Genomic DNA, 25,847 nt, shown 5'->3' on the forward strand with positions numbered 1-25,847 from the left:
GGAGAGAGATCTCTATCTCTTGGAGGAAAGCTGGTGAAGGCTCTCATCCATGACAGTCACATCTAGAGTGAGATTTGGCATAGGAGGATGGGACACCTACACTACAAAGCTCTTTCGATAGTGTAGAGGATGGTTACTAGTTTTCTAGACTCCAAAGATCTGGGAGGAACAAGCTGGAGTGTGTAAAGGGTGTGTGCTCGAAAGCAAGCCAAGAATGTGTCTCCTCATAGTGAGACCTGTTGAAATATGTAACTAGGTTTGGTCTTCATAATGACAGATGTAATCATGATTTTATGTATTTAATGAAAAAGAGAAAAATAAATTTATTATTGTGAGTTTTGAGGCATGGGTTTCATGCTCAAGAGAATTTATTTTTATAGGTCAAAGCACCCATTGAGTGCTTCTAGGTTTTTTATAAAGTATTGAGTGATTGTCATGTATGAATGACCCTTTTGGGCATGTTATTATTGTAAAGAAAATTATTTGAGTCAAATTAGAGTCAAAAGACCCTCCAAGGCCAAGTCAATCATGCAAGCGTCAATTCAGCCTAATGAAACAACAAGTCGTCCTAAGGACATGTCAAGTCAGTCTATTAGGAGACTCAAGGAAGCCTATATATAGGGCACTCGGCCTCATTTGGAAAACACACTCATACATACACAAGTTTGATCATACATAAAGAAAAGAAGTGCGAAGAAGAGGAGTTCCAAGGAAGAAGAAGAAGTCGAAGTTTTGGGTTTTGTTTTGGACTACTTCTCTCCACATGTACGAAGGAATTAAGGCACATTTTGATGTTGTAAAGCCGAGTTTCAAAAGCGAAGTTAGGTCACCAAAAGGACTTGTTCTAAAAGTCGAGTTCTCTATGAGAAAGAATCTACCTAAGCAAACAAGCGAAGTTGCAGTTGAAGCTGCAGTAGAAGTTGCAATAAAAGTTGCAGTGGAAGTCGCAGTTGCAGTCGAAGTTGCAAGTCGAAGTTACATTTTCTGCGCAAGTCAAAGTTGCAGTTTCTGAGCAAGTCGAAATTGTAGTTTCTGGTCAAGTTGAAAGTGCAGTTGCAGGATAGTTCGAAGTTGTTGGAAAGAGGAGCTACTCAAAGAAAGAGCATTGACTTAGTCTTGGTAGGGTTCTTGGTCAAGGGTCAAGGTCTTCGAATTCGTCAATTGAAAATTCTATAAAAAGAAGAATTCGTTGGGTTTTCCTCTCAAGCTTGGAGAGGTTTTGCCCTGGCTGATCACCTACATCTTGTGTCCTTTTGTCTCATTGTTCTTTATGGTTTGGTAGTTGTTTTATGAAGAAAGAACACATAATAATAATCAAGTACAAGAAGAATCTAATTAAGAAAAGTAAAAAGTCCTCACAAGCAATTATCATTATAAGAGAAATCATCTAATATCTCTGCCCTAGATTTCTCAACATGGTATCAGAGCTAAGGTAACAAGTCAAGGAAGGGCAGCTCAATAAAGGACACTCAAGGATCAAATTTTGAGAAAAGTATCAAGGACATCAAAGCATCAAAAGATTCCCTCATCTTCAAGGCATTTCAAGGACAAGGATCACATCATCATCTTGAAGAAAGTCAAAACCCTAGTTCAATCAAAGGAGCATTCTTGGGATCCGCACTCAATCATCACCTCAAAGAAGGAGACCTCAAAGACCCTATCTCTACTCAAGAAAGGAAGGACTTGGATTTGAAGCATCTTGAAGACTACTCATCCAAGGGTAGCTAGATCAAAGGCGTTGTCATCATCAAAGATATCAAGGCAATCTCCCTCTCTTTGAAGCAAAGGATTTCATCTCAAAAGAAAATCCTTATCCTTGAAGAATATCATCCAAGAAGCATCAAGACATCATCAAGAAGTCATCAATCATCATCAACAAAGGGATCAAGTTGAAGAGTTCATCTTCACTTGACAAGTATCTTTATTTCTATAACTAAATCTAGTAAAATGACTTCATTTTGCAAGGAGAACAACAAGTTGGTTGGGTCATCGAACTTCCTTGCATGGAAAAGGAGGATAGACTTAGTCCTCAAAGAAAATGAAGTTATTGATCATGTCAATGGCAAAGTCTCCAAACCATCTGAAGGGCAAGCACTATCTAAATATATGAAAAAGGATCTAAGGGCTCAAAGGATTCTTATAGAGTCCATCAAGGATTCCCTCATCCCATATATAGTAGAGTTGGAGACATTAAAAGAGATATATGATAAGCTAGTAGAACTATTCTCTTATAGAGTCCATCAAGGATTCCCTCATCCCCTATATAGCAGAGTTGGAGATATTAAAAGAGATATATCATAAGATAGTAGAACTATTCTCTGAAAGCACGACAGGAAAAATCATATCACTGAGATCTGATCTATAAAAATTGAAAGCATCAAAGCATGAAGGGATATCTACATGTCTCACAAAAGCATCTCTAATAAGGAATCAACTTCAAGATCTAGGAGAGATGATATCTGATAAAGAAATGATTACCACTGTTCTAAATGTTTTAACTAATGAACAAGGAAACCTTGTATCAAAGGCCTATGAAGAGGAGAAAGTTATCCCATTCAATAATTTGTGGTCACTATGCAAGATCGAAGAAAACAAGTTGAAGGAAAAAAGTGATACAGGATCAAATGAGCAAGGTCAAACATTTGTTGTCATGTCAAGAAGCAAAGGGATATTTGGCAAGTTTGATCCTCAGAAAAAGAAGAAGATCAATATGTCACAGATCCAATGCTATGGATGCCAAGAATATGGACCCTACAAGGGAGATTGTCCTAAACTCAAGAAGAGCAGCAACAAATGAAGTAGGGAAGAAGCCCATATCATTGAAGAAGTGGGAGAAGTTGAAAAGAAGAAATTCAAGAAGGAAGTAAAAGATCTCTACTATTATTGAGATGAGTTTTCCTCACCTAGTTCTTCTCAAGTTTCTGCTTTCTGTTATAAAGTATAATTATTATGTTAGGAATCATTAGAAGCATCATATGATGCATCATGTTAGGAGATGGCATCATAGAAGCATATGATTGAAAGCAAGAGCTCGTGACATCATCATAAAGAAGCATGAAAGATAGCTGAAATAGATGTCTATGGTTGTCAGCGAAAGGTGTAGCTCTTGGTACCCTCATTAGAAGCATAAGTAGTACTTATGGGAAAAAGAAAGTCATCTAGCATAGAGCTCATCATACATCATTCAAAAGGAGCATTTGCAGGATGAAGATGATCAAGATCCTTCGTTGGAATCTTCATTGGAAGGTTCACCTACTGGAAGAAGCAAGTGTCTCGCCTAGGAATTCCAACCTGTATGGGATTCATGGAATGATGGTATGATGTCGAAAGAAGTGAAGCAGATCAAGGAATTGAAGTTCTTTCAATCAAGGAAGCTGTTGAAAGAAGTCTAGATGACCTAAAAGGATAATGAGGTATGTATGCTTGTATTTGATACAATAGAGTCATGTCATATAGTTGCAGGTAACATGGATAAATGCTCTATCTCGAGAGCATGATCAAAAGGAAGGATCTCTTCCTTTGAAAGGATGCAAGAAGGCATGGGTCACACATTGCCTAGATGAAATCAACATAATATGTCCTCATATGAAATATGAGGTGGTTGACAATATTTGTAGGAACTCTAATTGAAAGTTCCTGGAAAGGAAATGTGTGAAGAAAGAAAGAGATCATGAAATATGCAACTATGGAGAAAGCAATCAACATCCAAGGACTAAAAGATTTGACTATGATATCTCCATGAAAGATATGAAGACCTTGATGAAGTTTGAAAAAGAAAGAGACCCTTGACAATATATATCTTTTGGAGATGTGTCAATATGTATGCAGGATGTTGATGCTCACAAGATGTCATGACGAAGGTAATTTTGATTTAAAGTTCATTTCTTATTTTGAATAATATCTGGATGGGCTTATGCAGGGTTGCCAAGGGAAGAGTTGTGGATGTCTTCCACAACTGATGCCCATGTAGCAGGATGAAAGATCCTTAAGGAAACATGGCATGAAGAAGGCAACATGGCATGAAGGAAGACCAGATATGGACTAATGGATCACTTTCCCATGAAAGTGAATGATGACATGACTAACTCATGGATGGTCTATGCCCTACGAAGAAGTCCCGAAAGATGTAGACTTTATGACAAAGAAGAAATTCATGACATCAAAGGAAGGAGTTCTACAAGCAGTTGGTTGTCCCATGATCTCCACCTAAAGAGCTGCTGGAAGCAAGTCCCTGGTCAAGAGGGAGCTTAGACAAGTCCCTGATTAAGAGGGAGCTTGGGTACATTCCTTTTATGGAATGGGTTGGTCATCCCTAGTTAAGAGGGAGTGACAGATATGGTTATCTACTTCATGTGTCATGCACTAAACCAGGACTAACAGTCATAAGTCTTAGTGAAGGCCATGAAGAGAGATAGACACATCATTCTTGTCTTCACCTGGGAAGATAGAATGGAGGATTGGGTAAGCATCTGGCATCCGATACTCTTTGAGGATGTGGTAGGGCATTCAAGATAAGACTAAGTCGTGGAGGACCGATATTCTTTGAGGACTAGGAATCCAAGATAAGAATAGTCCTAGTGGAACATACTCTGAGAGAACCTGGGTGGGGTATGTTCCGAGAGAGACAATGATGAGGGTGTCTATAAATCATTGGTCTCGTCAGCATTGTGCTCTGGTCTTGTGGAGAGGTAGAGTTGTTAGCCAAGGCCTTACTATGTGACAATACTGGTTGATATGATGCTATACAGATGGGTTACCAATCCGACTCTTTTTATGAGAATTCTTCATATTAAGAATGTCCAAGTACCTTATGAATACCTCCCTAGTTAAGAGGGAGTGTTGAAAAATGTAACTAGGCTTGGTCTTCATAATGACAGATGTACTCATGATTTTATGTATTTAATGAAAGAGAGAAATAAATTTATTATTGTGAGTTTTGAGGCATGGGTTTCATGCTCAAGAGAATTTATTTTTATAGGTCAAAGCACCCATTGAGTGCTTCTAGGTTTGTTATAAAGTCATTGAGTCATTGTCATGTATGAATGACCCTTTTGGGCATGTTACATATTGTAAAGAAAATTATTTGAGTCAAATTAGAGTCAAAAGACCCTCCAAGGCCAAGTCAATCATGCAAGCATCAAGTCGGCCTAATGGAGCAACAAGTTGGCCTAAGGACATGTCAAGTCGGCCTAATAGGAGGCTCAAGGAAGCCTATATATAGGGTACTTGGCCTCATTTGGAGAACACACTCATACATACACAAGTTCGATCATAAATAATGAAAAGAAGTGTGAAGAAGAGGAGGTCGAAGGAAGAAGAAGAAGTCGAAGTTTTGGGTTTTGTTTTAGGCTACTTCTCTCCACACGTGCAAAGGAATTAGGGCACATATTGTTCTTGTAAAGCCGAGTTTTAGAAGCAAAGTTAGGTCACCAAAAGGAGTTGTTCTGAAAGCCAAGTTCTCTAAGAGAGAATCTACCTAAGCAGAGAAGCAAAGTTGCAGTCGAAGCTGCATTCGAAGTTGCAGTAAAAGTTGCAATGGAAGTTGCAGTTGCAGTCGAAGTTGCAGTTTCTGGGCAAGTCGAAGTTGCAGTTTCTGAGCAAGTCGAAAGTGCAGTTGTAGGATAGGTCGAAGTTGCTAGAAAGAGGAGTTACTCAAAGAAGGAGCATTGACTTGGTCTTGGTAGGGTTCTTGGTCAAGGGTCTAGGTCTTGGAATTCGTCAATTGAAGATTCTATAAGAAGAAGAATTCGTTGGGTTTTCCTCTCAAGCTTGGAGAGGTTTTGGCCCTGGCTGATCACCTACATCTTGTGTCCTTTGTCTCATTGTTCTTTATGGTTTGATAGTTGTTTGATGAAGAAAGAACACATAATAATAATCAAGTACAAGAAGAACCTAATTAAGAAAAGTAAAAAGTCCTCACAAGCAGTGATCATTATAAGAGAAACCATCTAATATCTCTGCCCTAGATTTGTCAACAAGACCAAGTCTAAAGGCGTGCTAGATTTGGTGCATTCTGATATATGTGGTTATATGTTTGTGACGTCGATCACAAGGTCCTTATATTTTGTGACATTCATAAATGATTATTCCAGGAATACTTGGATCTACTTCCTAAAGACCAAGGATGAGGTATTCAATCAATTTCAGGAGTTCAAGGCTCTTGTGGAGAACCAGACAAGAAGGAATATTAAGGTGCTAAGATCAGATAATGGGGGCAAGTACACCTCCAACCAGTTCTTGGAGTTTTGCAGACAAGCAGGAATTAAGAAGGAGCTCAAAGTACCTTACAACCCTCACCACAATGGGGTTGCCGAGAGAAAAAATAAGACCATCTTGGTGGCAGCAAGGGAAATGATCTATGATCACGAGTTTCCTATGGTTTTGAAGGAAGAGGCTTGTAATACAACTATCTATGTGCATAACAGGAGTCCTCACAAGGTGTTGGAGGACGTGACTACTGAGGATTTGTTTACAGGAATGGAACCGAATGTGAGTCACTTGTGCATATTCGATAATCCAGTTTATTTCCATGTCCCTATAGAGAAGAGGACTAATCTAGAGCCCTTATTTGAGAGGGACATGTTTGTTGGCTACAGTGAGGTCTCGAAGCCCTACTGAGTCTACATTCAAGGACAAAGAAAAGTGATCTTGAGACAGGACTGTTGAGAAATCTAGGGCATTGCGATTGTAGGATTTCTCTTCTAATGATAACTGCTTGTGAGTGCTTTTTACTTCTTTAGATTAGGTTCTTCTCTTTTGTTTAGATTATTATGGTGTTCTTCTTCATCAAACAGTTAGCAAACCATAAACAATATAGAGACAAGAGACACAGAATGTAGGCAATTAGCCAAGGCCAAAACCTCTCCAACTTGAGAGGAAAACCCAAAACGAATTATTCTTCTTATAGACTTCAATTGACGAATACCAAGACCAAGACCCTTAACACAACAACCTCTCCAAAACCAAGTCACAAGCCTTTTAAGTTTGAATCCTTCCTTGAGTCAACGATGGTCAAACTTCCTCCTTCTGCCACTATCTCGGTTATCTTTCAGATTTCAGTTCAGATCTGCAACTTTCGTCCCTTCTTCAAAAGCCCTAGTTGTAGTACTTGATTAACTATGATATCCTGAATTCCTTCGCTCTAGGTGGAGACATCTCCTATGGTAATTCGATTTGAGAACCAATCTAACTTTCTCCTCGATCTGACCTTCAATTGTGACTATAATACCTTGGCTCCTTCCGTAGTAGACAGCGCATATTCCTCGCACGTGTGGAGTATGTTAACCCAAAACAGATCAGAAAATAAACTCGAGTATGGTCTTCTTTCCTTCGCTTGGTGATAGGCTTCCTTTTTTACGAACTTCGCACTTCTTTTCCTTTCCATGATGCTTGATCGAGTTCTATCTTAGGTGAGGCAAAGTTGCCCTATATATAGTGGTTTGTCCATCAAGAATAAGCTGACTTGTGCCATGGGTTAGGCCAACTTGCCATTCTAGAAAGATCTCCATCTTCTTTTGAGGGCCGACATGAAGGAGTGCTTGTGAAGAGGTCTTGGAGTGTTAATGACTCAAACAAAATTACTTTTTACAATATGTAACATGTTTTCAATATATGACATTGACTCCCTAGACTTTATGACTAGATGACCAACACTACAAGCTCACAATAGGAGCCTTAACTATAAAATAAAATTCCTTGATCATGAAACCCATGATTCAAGCATTACAAAGATAATTTTATTTTCTTCTTTACATCAATTACATTAAATCATAATTACACATGTCATTATGAAGACCAAACCTAGTTACATTTTTCAACACTCCCTCTTAATTAGGGAGGTATTCATAAGGTACTTGGACATTCTGAATCTAAAGAATTCTCATAAGAAGAGTCGGATTGGTAACCCATCTGTATAGCAGTATATCAACCAGTATTGTCACATAGCAAGGCCTTGACTAACAACTCTATCTCTCCACAAGACCACAATGCTGACGAGACCAATGATTTATAAACACCCTCATCATTGTCTCTCTCAGAAAATACCCCACCTGGGTTCTCTCAGAGTATGTTCCACCAGGACTACTCTTATCTTGGATTCCCAGTCCTCAAAGAATATCGGTCCTCCACAACTTACTCTTATCTGGATGCCCTACCACATCCTCAAAGAGTATCGGATGCCAGATGCTTACCCAATCCTCAATTCTATCTTCCCAAGTGAAGACAAGAATGATGTATCTCTCTTCATGGCCTTCACTAAGACTTACAGTTGTTAGTCCTAGTCTAGTGCATGACACATGAAGTAGAGAACCATATCTGTCACTCCCTCTTAACCAGGGATGACCAACCCATTCCATAAAAGGAATGTACCCAAGCTCCCTCTTAATCAAGGACTTGTCCAAGATCCCTCTTGACCAGGGACTTGCTTCTAGCAACTCTTTACGTGGTGATCATGGGACAACCAGTTACTTGTAGAACTCCTTCCTTTTATGTCATGAATTTATTTTTTGTCATAGAGTCTACATCTTTCGAGACTTCTTCGTAGGGCATAGACCATCCATCACTTTTATCCATGCGTCAATCATGTCATTATTCCTTTCACTGGAAAGTGATCCATTAGTCCATTATTTCTTTCATTGGAAAGTGATCCATTAGTCCATTATTTCTTTCATTAGAAAGTGATCCATTAGTCCATATCTGGTCTTCCTTCATGCCATGTTGCCTTCTTCATTCCATGTTTCCTTAAGGATCTTTCATCTTGCTACATGGGCATCAATTGCGGAAGACATCGACAGCTCTTTCCTTGGCAACCCTACATAAGCCCATTCAAATATTATTTAAAATAAGAAATAATATTGACACATCTCCAAAAGATATATGTTGTCAAGGGTCTCTTTCTTTTCAGACTTCATCAGAGTCTTCACATCTTTTATGGAGATATCACAGTCAAATATTTCATTCCTTGGATGTTGATTGCCTTCTTCATAGTTGCATATTTCATGATCTCTTTCCCTTCTTTCTTCACACATTTTTCTTCCCAGGAACTTCCAATCAGAGTTCCTTTAATATTTGTCAACCACCTCATATTTCATATGAGGACATATTATGTTGATTTCCTTTAGTCAATGTGTGACCCATTCTTTCCTGCATCTTTTCAAAGGAGGAGATCCTTCCTTTAGATCATGCTCTCGAGATAGAGCATTTCCCCATGTTACCTGCAACCATATGACATGACTCTATTTCATCAAATATGAGCATACATACCTCATTTTCCTTTAGGTTATCTAGACTTCCTTCAACAACTTCCTTGATTGAAAGAACTTCAATCCCTTGACCTGCTTTACTTCTTTTGACATCATACCATCCTCCCATGAATTCCTACAAGTTGGAATTCTTGATGAAACACTTGTTTCCTCTTGATTGGTGAACCTTCCGATGAAGATTCCAACAGAGGATCTTAAGTATCCTCATCCTACAGATGTTTCCTTTTGACTGATGTATGATGAGATTTGTACTAGATGACTTTTTCTTTTTCCCATAAGTACCACTTATGCTTCTAATGAGGTTACCAAGAGCTATATCCTTCCATGGGTGACTGCCATAGACTTCTATTTCAGCTATCTTTCATGCTTCTCTATGATGATGTCACGAGCTCTTGCTTTTAATGCTTCTATGATGCCATGATGCATCCTATCATGCTCCTTAATGACCCATGATAGCCATATTTTACAACCGAAAACTTAACAACAGAAACTTGAAAAGAACTAGGTGAGGAAGGCTATCTCAATCATAGTAGAGATCTTTTACTTTCTCTTTCTTGGATCTCTTATTTTCAACTTCCTCCACGGTGATATGGGCTTCTTCTCTTCCCCTTTTGTTATTGTCCTTCTTGAGCTTAGGACAATCTCTCTTGTAATGCCCATATTCTTGACATCCATAGCATTGAATCTTAGCCATGTTCTTCTTCTTTTTCTGAGGACCAAATTTTCCAAACTTTCCCTTTCTTTTTGTCATTGTAGCATATGCTTGATTTTGCTCACTTGATCCTACATCAGTTTTTGCCTTCAACCTGGTTTCTTCAATCTTGCATAGTGACCATAGATCCTTGAATGGAGTAGCTTCTTTCTTCCCATAAATGCTTGAAGTAAAGTTACCCCATTCCTCTGGTAGTGCATTTAGTACTATGGTGGTCATCTCCTTGTCAGACATTATTTCTCCCAAATCTTGAAGTTGATCCCTTATTTCAGATATCCTCATAAAGTATGAGGCTATTCCTTCTTCTTTTGATATCCTTAGCTTGTAGAGTTCTTGCCTTAATGAGATAACTTCTCCTGCAGTGCTTACGAAAAACAACTCTACCAGTTTGTCATATATTTCTTTTGAAGTTTCGAGTTTAGATACATATGGGATGAGGGGATCCTTAATTGATTCTATGAGAATCCTTTGAGCCCTTACTTCCCCTTTCATAAAACTTGCAAGTGCTTGAGCATCTTCTTTTGGAGGTTTGGTGATTGAGCCTTTAACATGTTCCATGACCTCATTTTCAATGAGATTCAGATTTGTCCTCTTCTTCCATGCAAGAAAGTTTGAAGCCCCAACCAATTTGTTGCTTTCCTTGCAAAAAGACATTTTGACATATTCAGATGTAGACATAAATATACTTACTTGTGAAGATGCTTCTTCCACTTGCTGCTTCCTTGAATTTGATGATGATATAGATAATAGAGAACTTCTCCTTGATGAAGATAGTTCTCTTCAAGAGTGATCCTTGACTCCACAGAGAGGGATCACTTTAGATCCTTTGATGGTGATGTCCTTGTTGATGATGATTGATGATGACTTCTTGATGATGTCTTGATGCTTCTTGGATGATCTTCTTCAAGGATAAGGATTTTCTTTTGAGATGAAATCCTTATTTCAACGAGAGGGAGATTGCCTTAGAACTTTTGATGATGATGACAACGTCCTTGATCTTGCTTCTCTTGGATGAGTAGTCTTCAAGTTACTTTGATTTGTAGATCTCTTCAACTTGAGCAGGGTCTTTGTGGTCTTTAGATGATGACTTGAGGATCCCAAGACTTCTTCTGGTGTAGACTTCTTCTTTGATCTAGGGTTTTGACACTTCTTTGTAGATCTTGACTTCAAGATGATCTTCTAGATTTGCTTTGATGCCCTCCTCGAGATTTGGTCCTTGAATGCTTGAGTGTCCCTTGATGAGATGCCCTTTCCTTGATTTTGTCACCTTAGCTCTGATACCATGTTGAGAAATCTAGGGCATTAAGATTGTAAGATTTCTCTTCTAATGATAACTTCCTATGAGTGCTTTTTACTTCTTTAGATTAGGTTCTTCTCTTTTGTTTAGATTATTATAGTGTTTTTCTTCATCAAACAGTTACCAAAGCATAGGCAATATAGAGATGAGATACATAATGTAGGTGACCAGCGAGGGCCAAAACCTCTCCAACTTTAGAGGAAAACCCAAAACGAATTCTTCTTCTTATAGAGACTTCAATTGACGAATACCAAGACCAAGACCCTTGACACAACAACCTCTCCAAGACCAAGTCACAAGCCTTCTAAGTTTGACTCCTTCCCTGAGTCAACAATGGTCAAACTTCCTCCTTCTCCCACTATCTCGACTATCCTTCAAATTTCGGTCCCTTGGTTCAGATCTGCAACTTTCGGCCCTTCTTCAGAAACCCTAGTTGCAGTACTTGATTAAGTATGATATCTTGAATTCCTTCGCTCTAGGTGGAGGCTTCTCCTTTGGTAATTCGGTTTGAGAACCAACCTAACTTTCTCCTTGATCTGACCTTCAATTGTGACTATAATACCTTGGCTACTTCTAGAGTAGACAACACCTATTCCTTGCACGTGTGGAGCATGTTAACCCAAAACAGATCAGAAAGTAAACTCAATTATGGTCTTCTTTCCTTCGCTTGGTGATAGGCTTCCTTTTTTATGAACTTCGCACTTCTTTTCCCTTCCATGATGCTTGATCAAGTTCTATCTTAGGTGAGGCTGAGCTGCCCTATATATAGTGGTTTTTCCATCAAGAATAAGCCGACTTGAGCCATGGGTTAGGCCAACTTCCCATTCTAGAAAGATCCCCATATTCTTTTCAGAGGCGACATGAAGGAGTGCTTATGAAGACATCTTGGAGTGTTAATGACTCAAACAAAATTACCTTTTACAATATGTAACATGTCTTCAATACATAACATTGACTCCCTAGACTTTATGACTTGATGACCAACCCTACAGGCTCACAATGGGAGCCTTAACTATAAAATAAAATTCCTTGATCATGAAACCCATGATTCAAGCATTACAAAAATAATTTTATTTTCTTCTTTACATCAATTACATAAAATCATAATTACACATGTCATTATGAAGACCGAACCTAGTTACATTTTTCAACAGGGATTTCTGATTTGATGAGGACAAGACCCTCAAGAGATCTCATGAGCCATGAAGCATGACCCTTATAAGACCAACAAGTACCCACGGGTCTTGACGATTCTTATAGTGAGATGAGTAACTCGCATAGAACCCACGGTTCTTACCCGTACCCGTGAAGACCCGCATTAAACTCATTTACCCGCATTCAACTCGCATTGAACCCGCATAAGACCTGTGAAGACCCTCAAATTCGATTTTTTCTTCTTTATTTTTTTTGGAGATCATATGGAGGGAAAGGGAAAATGGAGGGAAGAAAATTTTCCGACTCTTATACGAGTCTTATCCAGGTCATTCCCGAGTCTTATACAGGTTGCCGAGTCAATAGCCAAACGAGTCTTATACGAGTACAAGTCGTTCAACACTGCTCATGAGCGAGAGCCAGTGTTAGGATATTCCGACACATAGAAAATAGTTAAGTATAACTTGGTCTAGTGTAGAGTTAGGTAAAGTGTGTTTCTTTACTATGTACTTTTGTAACTTACAATCCGATGGTCACGATATGTTCTAAACATGAAGTGATCTGACAGTTCATTCTCTCCTTGGTATTACCGACACTTGATCCGTGGCTTAACACCCGATTGGTCCACGATATCTATTTAAAGAGCATGGAGGGTCATTTGTAAGGTGACAGTTCATGAGAGAAGCTTATGTAAATTTTCTTTCTTTTATTAATAAATTGCCTGAAGTGGTCGCATTGGCTCAGGCTGTGGACTGTTTCCCTCTTTGAGGGTTTTAACCAAGTCAAGAATACTGGTGTATTGATCTGTGATCTGTTTGTGAGCAGTGTCCTTTGGTGTTCTATTTGAGGAACTTACCCTGTAAATTCCTACAGCCAGTAGTGGTAGAGAAGGAGCTTAAGGCTCCTAAGATTGAGCAAGGACCAGCAACACTAGTAGGGACACAACCAACAAATTTGGACCATGTGCAGGCTCCTAGCATTACTTTCAGGCAAAGTAGACCATCAACCAGATATTCCAGTTCTTTGGCGCTATCGAGCAGCATCTGCGAGCCAAAGCCATCCACTTTTGAGGAGACTATAGGTGAGTAAGTTTGGAGAGATGCCATGATAGAGTATAGCTCCATCATGGACAATGATGTTTGGGATATAGTGTCGAGACCAGAGGGGAAGTCTATGGTCACTTCTCGATGGATCTACAAGATCAAACATGCAACAAATGACGGTACCAAGAATTATAAAGTGAGGTTCATGGTAAGAGGGTTCTCCCAAAAGGAGGGAGTGGATTACAAAGAGACATTGGCACCAATCGCCAAATATGCATCTATTGGAGCAGTTATGTCCATCGCTTCAAAGATGGGGTGGAGGATACATCAGATGGATGTGAAGATTGTTTTCCTCAATTGGGTAATTGAGGAGGAGGTGTAGATTGAGCATCCTCGGGATTTTTAGGTATATGGGAGAGATTCCCATTTATGCAGGTTGAAGAAGGCCCTTCATTAGCTGAAGCAGAATTTGCATGCATGGTATGCCATGATCAATGGATATATTCTTGGTTTGGGCTTCACCAAGAGTGAGACGGATCCTAACTTGTACTTTGTACTCGTTGAGGGTGAACCGCTCATATTGGTATTGCATGTGGACGATCTCTTCTTGACAGGATCAGAGAAGCTCATAGGGATGTGCAAAGAGGATCTTGCTTTGGAATTCGCCATGAAGGACATCAAGTTCGTGCATTACTTTTTTGGATTGGAGGTGTGGCAGCAGTCGTGAGAAATTTTCCTTCGACAGGGCAAGTATGCAATGGAGACCTTGAGCAGATTCAAAATGGAGGATTATAGGCCTATGTTTACACCTATGATCACTAACCTGAAAAATTTGAGCAGTTTTGAAGGTGAACTAGTGAATCCCACAGTGTATACGTAGTTTATAGAATCCTTGATGTATCTGGTCAACACTAGGCTAGATATATGTTTTGTTGTGAATATACTCAGCGAATTCATGGTAGAGAAGAGACAGGTTCATTAGGCGACAATGAAGCATGTGTTGAAATACCTGTGTGGGACAGTAGACTTTGGACTGAGATATGTCAGAGCTGGAGGAGTGGAGCTGCAGGGGTACACAAATTCTGATTGGATAGGGAGTGTGATGGACAAAAAGTCCACAACTAGATGTTGTTACAACTTGGGATCAGCCATGATCTCATGGTTCAGCAAGAAGCAGCACTCAGTGCCACTCAATTCAACAAAGGAAGAGTACATGGCAGCAAGTATGGCAAGTTGTGAGGCAGTGTGGCTTGGCAAGATGGTTGCAGGATTATTTATCTGTAGACTAGGCCAACGGTGATACGCTGTGATAATCATAGTTGCATTAAGCTCTTTGAAAATCATGTGTTTCATGATTGGTCCAAGCATATCGAGATTAGATGTCGCTTCATCAAAGACAGGATCCAGAGGGGTGTTGTGAGATTGTAGTTTACTTCTACAAAGGAGTAGGTGGCAGATGTTGTCACAAAGCCACTAGTGAAGGGAAAGTATGTGAAGTACTAGGATAAGTTGGGGTTGGAGGAGAAGCGCTTACGAGGTTTGTTAAAGAACAATTCAAGGTATGTCTTAAACTACAAGCTTTGTTACAAGAAAAGGTATGTTCATTCTCTTTTGAAATTTCCTTTACATTACTGACATCGTTATGTCTAGGATTTTGAATCTTAAAAGATTCTTGTTAAGGTGATTAATCATTAGATTGAATCTACCCTCGTTATACTATCATTTTGATCATTCTTGTGAAACCCTAACCTTTAGGGTTCACTGTAAAACCCTATCCTTTTAAATGCTAAGGGTATGGCAATGTTAATAATGAAGCCTTAGTCTTCTTAGGGTTTGTCTAGAACATATGATGAAATCCTATTCTCTTGAAATTTAGGGTTTTCGTATTGTTATGATAGAAACCCTAGTTCTTTAGGGTTTGTTGTTAATGTCTAAGTTATATATTGAAACCCTAGATCTTTAGGGTTTGGTGAATTAGGGTTTACAAACAAAAACCTTTGTAATAGTTATAGTAAGATCCTACAAATGAAACCATAGGTATATATTCGTCCATATGATCAAAACCCTAGTCTGAATGAAATTGTTGAATATCTAACTTTGATGTTTGTGTCTTGGGTTTACCTAGTAGATATTGATGTGAAATGCTAGTGCATCCTAGATATGTATACCCAAGTATGATAACTTACTGATTTAGTTTGTAAAATCTAGGGTTTGTAACAAAACCCTAGTAGAAATTGATATTCTAGGATATAGTTTTCGATATCATATAGATTTGATGATAAAATCTATGGTTTGCAACAAACCCTAGTAGAGTATGACATGTAATTCTAAAAGCTTATTGTTGAAACCTTAGATATATATTGTACTATGATCGATTGTTATTGAATTGTTGATATCTAAGGCTTTATGTCTCGAAGATAAAGTTTAGGGTTTATGACAAAACCCTAGCAAGAAGTTGAAATCTAGTATATCAAAAGATGTGCCTCTTGTTGATAATGAACCTAACTAGGTTTAGGTATTTGACGTCTAAAGTTTGAATGTTTCGATGCTTCCATTGTTTTAAAATGATAAACATATTATAGTTGTCTTCATGCTTCTGTATATTTGTATTTGGTTGTACTTGTTGTTGAAGATTTGCAAGTACATAATATTCAAGATATTCACAAATTGAAGATGATAATGATGAGCATGATGAAGGAAGCTATAAGAATGATGATGATCAAGATGACCTTGATGCCATAATAAAGAAATGGAGCCTTGAAATAATGAAGTTTCTCCAATGTTATGAAGTCGTTGGTCTCCTCAAATTGAGAGGGAGCTTGGATAAAAGAAACGGTATATATCCCCAATTGAGAGTGAGGGCATATTACGGCAAAAGCATAATACCTTGAAGTAAGAATGAAACTGAATGAATGAAAGTACTACAAATGAATGTTCGTGATTCATAAAGTTATAAAAAAAGACTTGAGAAGTACTGAGATTGTATTTGGTGTTGCTGAAGAAATAGAAAAGGAAAACTTCCGATAAGATTGAAGATAATATAAGCAGCATTAGAATGATTGAGGACCTCGAAGGTTTGTGTTTACTTGTATATATACATTTATTACTAAATGGGGTTGTGATTGTGCAGGATCTCTCCATAAAAGATTGAACGTTTGAAGCATACTTGGATTGATGGATATATCTGATTTAGTTGATTAGGAGAGATGAAGCATCTTATGGCAAGATGCTTGGGAGGACATCTGGTCAACCTATGTGTTGATGTCTAGATCCCAAAGTAGGGAGGGTGGCATTGATCATGGAGCTCCGACATTGGATCTTAGATCCTTGGGTAGGCAATAGAGATTAAAAGACTAATGGTACCTAGAGTAGCTAAAGCTTGAGTCCATCTTAGTCCCACCCGATTAGAGTACCCTAATTAGGTATCTAATCTGTAGCACTACGTGTGTTGTGACTCTTCATAAAGCATATCATTTTGAGATCTTCCATGTACCTCTGTATATATATGTAATTATGAATACCTCCCTAGTTAAGAGGGAGTGTTGAAGAATGTAACTAGTGTCAGTCTTCATAATTGTATTTGAGTCATGATGTAATGTATTTGTCAAAAGAAAGAAAAAGAAATTTTATTATTAAAGAAATTGACTTATTAAAGCATGGGTTTCATGCTTGGGTCAATCGTTTTTAGGTCAAAGCCTCCATTGTAGGCTTCTAGGGGTTATGTCATAATGTAAAACTTGGGCTTCATTTGTCAAGAAAGAAAATTATTAAAATAGGTCAATTAGGTCTCCTCCACCAACTCGAAATCAAACTGGACAAGTCGGCCAAACTGTGGAGCAGAATCTCCTATATAAAGGCAGCAACTCGACCTCATTTGGAGCACTCACTCACAAAGTTCGGTCTGCAATTGTTGAGGGAAGTAAAAAGTGTGAAATTTAAGGAAGAAGGTGGAAGAGGCTAGAGAAGAAGGAGGTCATTATCGAGCACAAGAAGTCGAAATTCTCTCTCTCTCTCTCTCTCACATGTGTGAAGTTGTTGAGTTGCTGGAAGGGCTGAAGCTGCAATAATATAGTTGGGCCAAAATTTTGGATTTGTTGGGGACCGAAATTATGGGTTGTTGCTAGGCTGAAGCTACTAGACAAGAAGAGATTACTGAAATTTGTTGAATCGTATTGGAAGGCTGACTTGGTGGAGGAGGAAGGTCTTTTGGTCTAGAGTCTTGGTCTAGGGTCTTGGTCTATCTCAACTTGAATTTTATAGTGGAAGAGTTTTACTAGGTTTTCCCCTATAGAGGGGATTTAGCCCTAGCAGAGTGCCTACATCTGGTGTCTTGATCTTCATGTTTTGTTTTTGATAATTGCTTGATGAAACAAAGATAAAAGAAGAAGATAAGAAAGTTAATAAGAACACAAAGATATCATAAGTAATTATCAACAGAAGAAAATATTTCTGCCTTTCTGATTTTCTAACAGTATTCAGTAGAATAAATCAGTCTAAACCCTTTCCTTACACTACTTGACGGAGTAAGCTCCTTGGAGGGTCTCCTCCCATGGTTATTCATACACCCTAGATCTTGTGTGGTCTCATTCCAGGTCTTTCTCAAGCATAGAAAAAGCTTATTTAAAGGTATATAATCATCTTATAAAGCTTCTTAAGAGGTCCTTAACATCTTTGGAGCCTTGACCTTAGGCATTCTTGTGATTATTGAATACCCCTAAACCTAGGTCTAGGTCTTCCTAATAGGTCTCTCTTGGAGAGTCGTTAGCTTCTCTTGAAGCATTAAGCCCTAATTGAGTCTCTCCTTTGAATGGGCATTGGAAAACACATCATACCTTGTCATTGATCCTAACATTATTGGTGATTCCCATCATACCGAGACTCCTCCCATCGGTGAAAGTATATAAAGAGCAAGGGACACTAACTAAGGTGACAGTGGGTCTTTGTCCCATTGTTGTCATTTGGTATAGTAGTTGTCCCTTAGGTACCCCTCCTAGGACCCCTGCTAGATTGTGTGGCAACAGGTTCCTCAACAGATCTCTTCTGCAATGGCAAACCCTCTTCGTCTAGTCACCTAATCATCATAGAGGGCCTCTACTCTGATGGGAAACTTAATTATTGTTGTTCTAATTAGCCATCGAGCAATTAATCCCTCGTAATTCTTTCATTCTCTAGACTCATCCCCTTCCGACCAACTTAGTCCTTTCCCTCCCATTGTCAATCTTGTTTGCTTTGTATCCCCTTATTTAGTCGTCTTAGGCCTGATGGAAAACAGATCCAATTCATCTCGCAAGCTAGCTTAGGAACACCAGGTGGAAGAATTCGAAGAGCTCAATTCTCAATATTGTTGTCTCCGGATTAGAATTATGAGATCGGATTCTTGGTTGAATTATTGTAGATATTCCAATCAAAAGATGAATGATGAATGACGAAATCAAGGCCCTTCGCTCCTTAATTGAAGACATTTGGATCATGAGACTAGGAGATCAATCTTTTCCAACCCACTCAAGCACAGCTTCGTCCCCACTAGGAACTCAATGCCTCCCTATCTTGAACGCTCCAACTCCAACAAAAACACAAGATTGTTGCATGATTTAATGGTCCCCTCCAATCCCATGTCCCTCTAAATGAAGCTCTTTGTTATTTTAATTTTAGGAATATACTACGAAGATTACTCTGTAAATATCTATTTTGAATATATGTATCCCTTGCAATAGTTAGGAATAGTGCTATCTTTGAGACAAAAGTTATGGAATGGCCCCATTTGGTTGTAATCCTTAGATTTTGTACTTTTGTTGCATCATCTTGACACAAATTTTACTAATACAAATTAACTAGTTTCAGTCTACATATATCATCTTAGATCAAATGCCAATAACATATCCAAATAATTATTATTATACTATCATTCTTACAATGTTGGCAATAACTTGCATAAATTGCATTGTTGACAACTCCATACTGGTCCAATTCATAATCACGCACTTTTAACTCGAGCTCAAAGGGTTTATCCATACTGCATGTCCAATCAAAAAAATATCATATTAAAATCATATGCTATTAATACAATAAAAAACAACCTTACAAATTCAAATGCAACAAAGTTAATCACTAGTCAATCTATCCTAGTAGACATTGTGACTAGAGTTACATAAATGCATTACATGGTTGCATAGCAATATTTAGTTTAGTTTGATGTCTTAAGACACAAATCATCTTGCCTAGATGCTTCACAACAAGAACTCATCAAATATTACTAGATATTATAGAGACAATTCATCAAATACTAGCAGAGATAATGGAGAAAAATATCAAGAACTAGGATATGTGACTAAAAGATAATAACATATGTTGAAATAAGACTAGATTTCCTAAGGGTTCCAACAAAATGTCATATATCCATCTAATTGGGCCTCTACATCAAATGCTTGAAAAACATCTAGAGTAATATTTAATGAAAAGATCTTAAGACATCACATGAAAAAAAATAATTCCATTAACTACAAATACAAGACCATGTTCTTGAAGCCAAGAATTAATAAATCTCTTTTTAACCATGCAAGGAGAATCCACAGTTGTTTTATGCTTTAAAAAGTATATGACAAATTTGAAGCATCACATGAAATGAGATGATTGAACAATATTTGTCAAAGAAATTAACATGTGTAAGAAAATATTCTCCAATATTCTAAGGTTTCACATAGTACTAGGGATTTAATATACCTAGTGAACTTTCAAATTCATCACATACCAAGATGTTACTAATTCAAACTTCAACTAGTGTTCTTATTTGATATGCATATGAAATGGCGGCTACGGATATACCTTTCACAAAAATAGGGCACATTAATCAATTCAAATATAATGTTGAATGTAATGTGCCATATATCAATAAGATACCTCCTTAAATAATTATCCTTCCTAGTGGATAACCTAAGCTTAATGCACTTATTTTGGAGTTTATTAATATAGAGTTTTCTCCCAAAGCACCTTCAATGCAAGCTCTAAACAACCTATTCATGTTAAATTCGACCAAATTATTGCATTTTTTATAGATAGAACAAGGATTTCTATAATTCCAATAAATGAAATAACCTTTAACTCTTATCTTTGAAGTATAACCACATGCCTAAAATAGTAATTCACCTAGGTCATTTTGCATTTGACCTATTCACAACTTGACCTATTTCGTCATGACCCTTATTGCCACTTGAACAATTCTATGTTATGTTCTAATATTAATTATCACATATTACACATCCATTGACTACATTTTCAAAAGGTTAGCCATCCTAGCACTACTCTTAGCCAAATAAAATCAATTCTATATTGTAGTCTTGAAAGAAACATTTAGTTGATTCCCAAAAAGACATAACCATAGAATTTAATCATTATTTTGATTTTATAAAAAAACATGAGCAAGGCTAGTTACAGCCAGAGACTCAAGGGACAGTTGCAAAAACCAGTTGAAGGAACAGTAGATCAGTTCTCAGTTGTAGTAGTTGCAGCAACAGAGTAGCATGAGATCAGATGCAGCGTAGGTAGTGTTGGTAGCAGTGCAGGGAGGCACAGTGCAATGTCAGCAACAGCACAAACGTAGAATGGTTCAACTACAGGTTTAACAGGTGAATCAAAGTATGCACAGTAGCTTGGTGGACAGTGATAGTCTGTTGCAAATGTCAGACAATAGCAACATGGTCTGACTACAGATGAGAGATGTTGGGGAGAGAACACATTCCTCACTAAGAGGGAGTGTTAGTTTTTGATCAATTTGGTAACATCGGACAAGTGTTCTAGTCTCAATTTGTTTCGAAGAGGCTAAGGAACACGAGATCTCCAATAACCAAAAGGGTTTTGCGAGATAAACTTGTGAAACGCATTAATTAAATTAATTAGCCATCATTTAAATATTTCTTAAGTCTAACTTAGGAAAAGTGGTTAATTAGAGTGAATTAATTAAGGAGATCAACTTATGCTCTAGAGACATACAAAAAATTTAAAAATGAGTTGGATCAAATTTGAGATGATAGTAGTCATCAATAAGGATCTAATTGTGGTCATTGAAGCTCCAGCGAGATATTATAAGAGCAAATCGATGGGATGGAGATAAACAAAAGACGGAGAGTGACTTACCTTGGTAGGTCGAGCTACCCAATTACAGTGATTCAGCAAGGGAGAAAGTTTGAGCCAGAGAGAGCATCAAAGAGAGGGAGCCGCAGATAATTCGGGAGGAGGATTCTGGAGAGTTTCCCAATAGTTTTCCAATGTCAGAGAGGCAGGAAAAAGGAAGCAGAAATTATTTTGCAAAGAGGTCGTGCAGCCAGTGTGACCAGCGAGAAACCCTAATGTGAGTACCTGGACAGAGGTCGTTTCAATTGTCAGAGGTCAGAAAGATCATCCGGAAGGCAAAGCAAATTTTTAAAGAGGCCGAGAGAGGCAGGACAGCGCATCTACAGCTAGCTAGCACGCAGTGCGAATTGTTCCAGGCCAACAGCGCGCATTTATGGTGAGGAGTGTGAGCAAGCCAATGGGAGGCCCAGTTGATTTGCAGAGGGAGAAAATATCTCCTAGAGATTTTACTAGTGTATTTACTGGAGGATTGCCAGTTTTGCATCTAGATTATTGTACTCCCAGAATTTGTTGCATAATAAAAATAAGCCCTCATCTGTTACACTAGTTTTCCCTTCAAGGTTTCTCCGGGGACTTTTTAGTCCAAAAATTATTTTGTCGATTTTTATGTGTGTGCATTTATTTCTCAATTCCTGATTTATTTTCTACAACATATTTTATTGTAAAGATTGTGGTTGTGAATTATTCGTTAATTGTCGTAAACAATTAAACTGCTAATAATTAGGAGAATAATATCCATTAATTGTAATCAAGGAATTTTCACATTGTAAACCATTTTCAAGGGTATATGCGGTCAAGAGAAACTTTCGTCTTTTGAGAGGCTTTGGGATGACTACATCTAGAAAGAGTTTGAAGCTCGCAAGCAAGGAGGAGATGAGAATCTAGGCCTTGTCAATCAAGCGAAAAAGGGCAAATGAAAAGGTTCCGACAAAAAGGGTGAAGGTGAAGGGTTAACCTCACAGTTAGGGAAGGACTTGAGCAAGATCAAGTGCTTCATATGCTAAAGAATGGACATTATGCATCTTGGTGTCCAAAGAAGAAGGGTAAGGGAAAATTGCAACAAGTAGCAACGTTAGCAGAAACTTAGTTGGATGAGTTTGTTGCAAAGTTTGAAAAGGACTTCTCACTAGTCTCTTTCCCTTCTACCAGCACAATCACTAAGAGTGCATGGTACTTGGATAGTGGTACATTTCATCACATGACAGGAACACAAGAATTATTTAGCAGTCTAACAAAGGACTTGAATATTCATGCGGATCTTGGTAATGATACTAAGTATCTAGTGAGGGCAGTGGGAATAGTTTTGTTCCAACTTGAATCTAATGATTCTTTTGAAGCCAAGGACGTGTTATATGTACTAGGACTTGGGAAGAATTTGCTCTCAGACTTAGTTATGGAGGATTGGGGTTTTGTCGTTATGTTTCAGAAACGGCAAGTACTCATTTGACTGAAGGAATCTAGCCTTGACACTACGAAGGACATTGGGGTTAGAGAGGGAAATCTATAGAGGTTACAAGATAAACCAATTCAAGCCTTGGTTCATAGCAGTGACAACCTCTATGAGTTATGGCACAAGAGGATGGGACACCTACACTATAGGGCATTTTGTTGATTATGAACCAGATTGTCACTGGTCTACCAAATTTCAGCATCGAGCAACAGGCACTATGTAGATGGTGTGCACTTAGCAAGAATGCCAAGGCTTCTTTTCCAAGTAGTGAGCATGTTGAGAATTAGCGAGAAAAGTGATTCCTTGATTTGTGACTTAATTCAAGGAGTCAAAGTCGAGTTCCTTTTTACGCATGGTCAAGTTCCTAAAATTTAGTAGTTTCCCTAAAAATTAGGATTGCATAAGGCAGTTAACTGATGTGTTGAAATTGAAAGTCATGTTCTTGATTTTCTAGTGTGGGTTAGTTTGGAAACTAAAAGAACAAGTGGAGTAGGGCTCCAAAAATTTTAGGAGGAGCTATTTAACAAGTTGTGTTAACTATTGTTAACTAGAAAATCCCAATTTGACTTTCCAAACAAAGAACTCACTAATTTTAACCATTCAAATTTTCTTTAAAAGGAGGAACGAAGGCACAAGTTTAATCATTGTTTTGGTGAGCACGAGTTGGTGAGACCAAGCAATAGGATGCACAAGTTTGTGCATGGAGCTTGTGAGAGGAAGAGTGTGCAAGAGAAGCTTGTGCACAGATTGTGTTGAGAAATCGAGGGGCAGTAACATAGGATGATTTCTCCTGCTTTGATAATTGTTTGTGGGGTATGTTCACTTCATTAGATTAGCTTCTTCTTTAGCTTGTTTACTATTAGTGTTTTCTTCATCAAACAATTACCAAATCATAAAGAACACAAGGAAAAGGACACAAGATGTAGGCGATCAGTCAGGGCCAAAACCTCTCCAATCTTAGAGGAAAACCCACGAGAATTCTTCTTCATATAGAATCTTCAATTGACGAATTCCAAGACCTAGACCCTTGGACCCAAAACCCCTCCAAGGCCAAGTCAAAGCTTCTTCTTGATGAACTTCACTTCCTTCATGTCAACATTGGTCAAATTTGTTCCACAGCTTTAGATTTTGGCCCTAGCTTAGAATTTTGACTTGTTGTTGCAGACCTACAATTTCGACTTCTTTTGCAAAAACCCTAGGTCACATGTGTGGCTTGAAAATGGACAAATTTTCCTCCTTTCTTCTTCGCTTGACTTGACTTCCCTTCCTCAATGATTCGCCTTGCTAGAGAGACCTTCCTTGACCCAAAACCTTCGGCTCTCTTGGAGTGACTGCAATTCGGTATAGGTTTGTGGGGGGGCGTACCCCCCCCCACGTCCTCGCTCTCAATTCGTGCTCTAGGCGGGAGCTATTCGGGAGCTAGTCGGGAGTGCGCTCCCGACAAAAAAAACTCTCCCTGGTTTTTCAGGAGAATTTAGGGGAGCATTCTCTCCTTGACCACTCACGTACACTCCGAGAGCGTTTTTTCAGCGGAGGAAGTAGTCGAGGAGCGATCGCTCCCACCGCTCCCCCTCTGAAAAAACTCTCCCATCCGTCGGCACCGAAAAAAAAAGGTCGCGTGGCTGAGAGGGAGGGCGACGGCTGACAGCGAAGAGGAGAGAGGAAAGGGAGGGAAAGAGGAGGCGGAAAAAGATAAATAGACCCTCTCCCCTCCCATTATTCACTTCATCCATTGAGAGCAAGAGGAGCAAGAGAGAGTTTGGAGCTTGGAGAGAGGAGCTTGGTGAGAGAGGAGCTTGGAGGAGCTTGAGGAGCTTGCAAGGGGAGATTGGAGCTTGGGATTGAAGGCCAAAGAGGTAGGATCTACACTCTAATCTAACATTTTTTTTATGTTCATTGCTAAATAAATAAATAAATAATTTCTCTATTTCCCATTCCCATTCCTCCATTTTTTTGCAGACTCAAAACTTCAAAGTTCAAACATCATGGTTATATGGCTTGGCATTTTCTTCTTCTTGGTTCCTTTTTTGGTTATTATGGTGTTGGAGAGTAGAAGGAGGAGGGTTGATCATCAAGAAGAGGATGAAGAATTGGGTTATAGTGGATCTGATGAAAACCCTGGAGAGGAGTACCTTGGTGAGGAGGAAGAGAGTGAACATGATTCAGCCCAAAAAACTAAACAAGACCAAACCCCATTGTGGAAATATGTTTCTAGGCTTGAAGGAGGGAAAGGGGGTGGAACCACTAAATTTGATTGCCCCCATTGCAACAAAACTTACACAGGTTCATACACCCGTGCCAGAAGGCACCTTTGTGGGAAAAGGCCATGGGATGAAGATAAACCAATAGGAATCAAAACTTGTGCAAGTGTGTCAGCAACAGATAGAGCCAAATACATAAGGGAAGAGGAGGAAGCCCAATACAAATCTAAAAAATCAAAGGGTTTCTTTGAACATAGCTCACAATCACATCAACATGCACAAAGAACTCCTTCAGCATCCTCCCATGGCAGTGGATATGGAGGCACAGGACCAAACATCTCTTTAAGGCGTAGAACCATATCAGATTTCCTTGATGAAGGGTGTAGGAATGATGTGGATTCAAAAATTTATCGGTTTCTCTATGCATGTGGGATACCATTCAATGTTCTTTGCTCACCTTATTGGCATGAAATGGTTTCTGCCATAAATGATGCCCCTAAAGGATACAAGAGCCCTAGGTATGACAAGGCTAGAACCGTTGGACTTGATCATGAAAAAACAAAAATATCACATTTCTTTGAGTAGAATGAGCATGGGGTATCCAT

The 25,847-nt window shown here is 38.6% G+C and overlaps 1 protein-coding gene across 2 annotated transcripts in view; it reads right to left on the reverse strand.

Moving 5' to 3' along the window:
• Nucleotides 1-25,847, reverse strand: part of LOC149179429 (acyl-acyl carrier protein thioesterase TE3, chloroplastic-like) — a 150,236-nt gene that overhangs the window by 93,609 nt on the left and 30,780 nt on the right. For both annotated transcript variants that reach the window (XM_089423830.1, XM_089423829.1), the window contains exon 2: nucleotides 19,377-19,477. In XM_089423830.1, the coding sequence (XP_089279956.1) occupies nucleotides 19,377-19,477 (101 nt within the window). The remainder of the gene's footprint in view (nucleotides 1-19,376; nucleotides 19,478-25,847) is intronic.

This window comes from Pinus tabuliformis, chromosome 4_1, assembly GCF_031772625.1.
Source record: "Pinus tabuliformis cultivar Carrire ecotype Pingquan chromosome 4_1, CPIR1, whole genome shotgun sequence".
NCBI classification, from domain to species: Eukaryota; Viridiplantae; Streptophyta; class Pinopsida; order Pinales; family Pinaceae; genus Pinus; species Pinus tabuliformis.